Raw genomic sequence first — 3,725 nt, forward strand, 5'->3', positions numbered from 1 at the left:
TGGGGGTGAACAAATTGTTTTAGGGTAATTTGTATATGATTTTTAGAGGTAGGCAAACTATTATGACAATTAGGGGGTGAGAAAACTACTTAAAGGTGGGTAATTTTGTATGATTTCTAGGGTTTAATAAATTCTATTAGAATAAGTAAATACTTTAGGGGGGAGTAATTTTTTAAAAGATGAGGTAATTTTATACAGTATTAATATACTTATAGAGAATATAAATAATATTTCTATACTTAATTACAAAGTGCTTAATTATTCTTACATTTTTCACAAACATCAAATTATAATTACTCTTTATTTAACAAAACAATAACAATCGCTTCTACTCCTTAACAATAAATACAACAATAAGTATTATTACACATTCACTTATGGTACTATATTACCGACACTTAATATTAGTTTATTGGACTATCGCGCGCGATGGCACAACTAGTATAGTCAAAGTTCGGCATTGACAATGCCCTTCGATGAAGTAGTGGATACCTCCAAGTTTTATTCCCTGTATTATATGTGTATAAGCAACGAGATACCTTTGATGGACAAAACTTAGTTTGAGCTCATGATAGATAGTATGATACATTGATAAAAGAAAGAATTTCTAAAAACAGCAACTCAGAAGTCTCAAAGACTAAACTTACAAAAATCTCATAAGCTTAAATTTAAATAATACAAAGAATCACAAGCTGCAGCTTAAATTCACTATTAGCATGCCATAGACCAAAAATCATCAAGTATTATTATCAGAGATAAACAAACAAATAGAAATGAAAATAACAGTTCGAAATACTTTTGATTGATTTGTTTGAGCTCGTGATAGGCAACAGAAGAATTTCTAACAACAGCCACTCAATAGTCTCAAAGACTAATACAAAATCTTACTGGTTAGTTCTCTGTTATATCTCAAAACTAGAGAGAAGCTATACCTTTACGCAAAACTGGAAATGATAGTAGTACATCCAGACAGTAGTAACAAGTTATGCTTGTTGATAATGATGCAACTTATACAGCAGGACCTTTCCCGCCGCATTCCCTGCAGCCATGAAACCACCAGCAGGGCTAAAATCCAAACATCTTGGATAGTGTAGCGTTTTGTTTGCAGGAGGCCAATTAGAAAAGACAGTAAATGAAGGGATGTGAACCAGCTTTAGGCTGCTCTTCTGCATTGTTGAACAGATGGCTAATATCTGGGCATCATGGTTGAACTTCATGAAACTTGCTTCGGTTCTGAGATGCTCAAGTGTTTTGACTGGTTTTCTCTTGCCACCCAAAAATTCCTCCCCGTTGTAAACATTAACTATTCCACTTGACGATCCAGCTGCAAAAAGATTCCCTACTGGTGCAGTACAAAGAGCAGTGCCATTAATGGAGCCCTCATCCACACCCTTATGGAGACAAGTTCTCGTTCTTAAATCCCAGTGGTAGACATGTCCATCACCACCGGAACTCAACAACTGCTGCCCATCATCAGTAAAGGCTAATGAGCGAGCTGTGCCATTCATCTTAAGGGTGCCAATCAGTTCCTTTGTTTTAGCTGACACCAACAAGATGTAACCTTCATTTCCCAAAAAGGCTATAGTACGAGAATCAGGCGAAACCTCAAAAACTTCTAAGCTTTTTTCCTCTCTACCAGTCAGTGGCCCAATCTTATCCACATTTCCCTTGGATATGTCGACGCTGTAAAAGAACTTTCTTCTCCCAGAAACAATAACTTGAGAGCCATCAGGTAAGAAAGATGCATTTCTAATAGGACAATCTTCAATGAAGATAGAATCCATCATTTTATTCCTCTTGCCATCAATCTGAAAAAACCTCAGCTTCCGGTCTAATCCAGCAGCAAGGAGTAGCTGATGATTTCTGTGAAACTGGACTGAGTTAATTGGGCCATTAGAAGGGTCTTCTGCATTTGCATCTACCAATCTTGAGTATTCGAGGATTCCAGGCAAAAGCCTCCCTCCTCTCTTCACCACAAGCTCTGCATTAGTTTTAAGAATATCATCAACATTTTTATACCCTGAAGCAACAACCGCCCCATTTTCTACCTCAGATTCCTCATCAGAATCATATGTTCTGACCTTCGCATCAAGATTGGCCCAATCTGTGCCACGGTTCAGCTTTGCATGGTGAGCCCTCAACCTTGACACATACACAGAACCAGATATAACAGTCTCATCTTCTTCCTTCCTCAGCTTCCTAAGCCTATTAACCTTCGAAATATTAACAACAGTCTCCTCTTCATCATCCATCCAGGCAGGCTTCCTTTGCTTATCACCATCTTCGTCAACAACTCCCACTTGATAACCCCCATCTTCTCCATCAACTAGTACATCTTTATTACCAGAGCGGTCCAAGACAAACAACGCAGAGTCATCCACATCCAACCCACCTTTTTCGTCTTCATCTTCATCTTCCTTTCCAAATTCAACAGGAGAATGAAGAGAACCAAACAAAAAATTCCCCAAATTCTGCATTTCCAATTCTTCCTCAGCAAGCATTTTCTTTTCCTCTGCATCATTCCTCTTCTTTCTCTTCTTATGAGTTACAGCAGCTTCAACATCAGAACCCTCTTTCTCCAAACTTTCCTCCCGGCCTTCCAACAAGGAAGGCTCCTCACCCTCATCACCGATCCGCTTACTCTTCTTCTTCCCTTTATTCTTAATAACAGCATTTTGAGAAATCAAACTCATCTCTACTACGCTTAAATGTAAAATCTCAGCTGCTACTCAAACCAAATCAATAACACAAACATTAACCACCAGTAAAATAACACAATCTAAAGAAAAGAATCATATAATCAACATAGAACCTAATATAAATTCATGCTCACAGCCTAATAATACCATTGATTCAGGAAATAAGACCCTTCTCCAATATACAAAATTTGCAACTTCTTTACTAGAATTCTGCCCAAAAGAACACAATTTTTTATAGCAAAACCCAATTCTCAAATTCAAGCATATGAACATTTATAACCGAATACCAATCCAATAAAGATACAATAACAAATCAACCCCCAATCAAACAGATGGTAATTGACAGCTTTTCATATAGAATCCTAATTCAGAATTCAATATCAACTAATTAAACCCACCAAACTATTGACATACATTTCAGCTAAACCTGAGAAAAAGAACACACTTTCACAAAACCCACAAAATTTAATTGATAAAAAACCAGAATAGAGTATAACATAGTTCAAAACTAAGAGGAGAATTAGAAAGCATATAGATACCTGAAAGGGTGGAATGAACGCGAAAACGGTGTCGCTTTGGTGGTTGCCTGAGCACTACAATACTGAAGAAGGGAAGAGAAGGAGATCAATTAATTGGTAGTGGTAAAGGGGAGAAACGCCGCCGTCGAATGAAGAGAGGCAGAGAAGAGCGGCGGAGAGAGAAAGTGAATAACAGAAAGGTTTTCGCAGGTTAGCTACCTTGTGGGTTGTGGCTGGTGCAATCGATTGAATGGAGTGGAAAGGTTAAACTCAATTGGTTCGGGTTATATTTGTGCGATGAGTGATTGAGTCATTTGTTTTAAAAGTTTTAAAAGTTAGGGTTTGTTCTCTTCCGTTGAAATTCAGTTCAATTCAGCTCTTAATTTACGTTTAATGATATTGCTAATGATATAAAGCCAAATTTCATTCTTTTAAGTTCTTATTACAACGACGACGACGACGACAACAACCACAACAACAATAATAATAATCAATAAGTAATAAATAA

At 37.1% G+C, this 3,725-nt stretch overlaps 1 protein-coding gene across 2 annotated transcripts; it reads right to left on the reverse strand.

Annotated features, from left to right (window-relative positions):
* Nucleotides 1-768: 768 nt before the first annotated feature.
* On the reverse strand, nt 769-3,497 carry LOC110700663 (U3 small nucleolar RNA-associated protein 18 homolog). 2 transcript variants are annotated; one of them, XM_021878240.1, is made up of 2 exons: nt 3,239-3,497; nt 769-2,722 (listed from the first exon to the last, which is right to left on the reverse strand). In XM_021878240.1, the coding sequence occupies exon 2, from the start codon at nt 2,691-2,693 to the stop codon at nt 984-986; it is 1,710 nt and encodes a 569-aa protein (XP_021733932.1). In that variant the 5' UTR covers nt 2,694-2,722; nt 3,239-3,497; the 3' UTR covers nt 769-983. The 2 variants fall into 2 exon arrangements, with proteins under 2 accessions (XP_021733932.1, XP_021733931.1); XM_021878239.1 differs by having other exon boundaries at nt 769-2,725; nt 3,239-3,496.
* Between the last annotated feature and the right edge of the window lie 228 nt (nt 3,498-3,725).

Source organism: Chenopodium quinoa, unplaced genomic scaffold (assembly GCF_001683475.1).
Source record: "Chenopodium quinoa cultivar QQ74 unplaced genomic scaffold, ASM168347v1, whole genome shotgun sequence".
Lineage (NCBI taxonomy): Eukaryota > Viridiplantae > Streptophyta > Magnoliopsida > Caryophyllales > Amaranthaceae > Chenopodium > Chenopodium quinoa.

Excerpts from the sequence above, each read along its gene's own strand:
- LOC110700663 (XM_021878240.1), bottom strand. The coding sequence starts at position 2,693 with ATGAGTTTGATTTCTCAAAATGCTGTTATTAAGAATAAAGGGAAGAAG.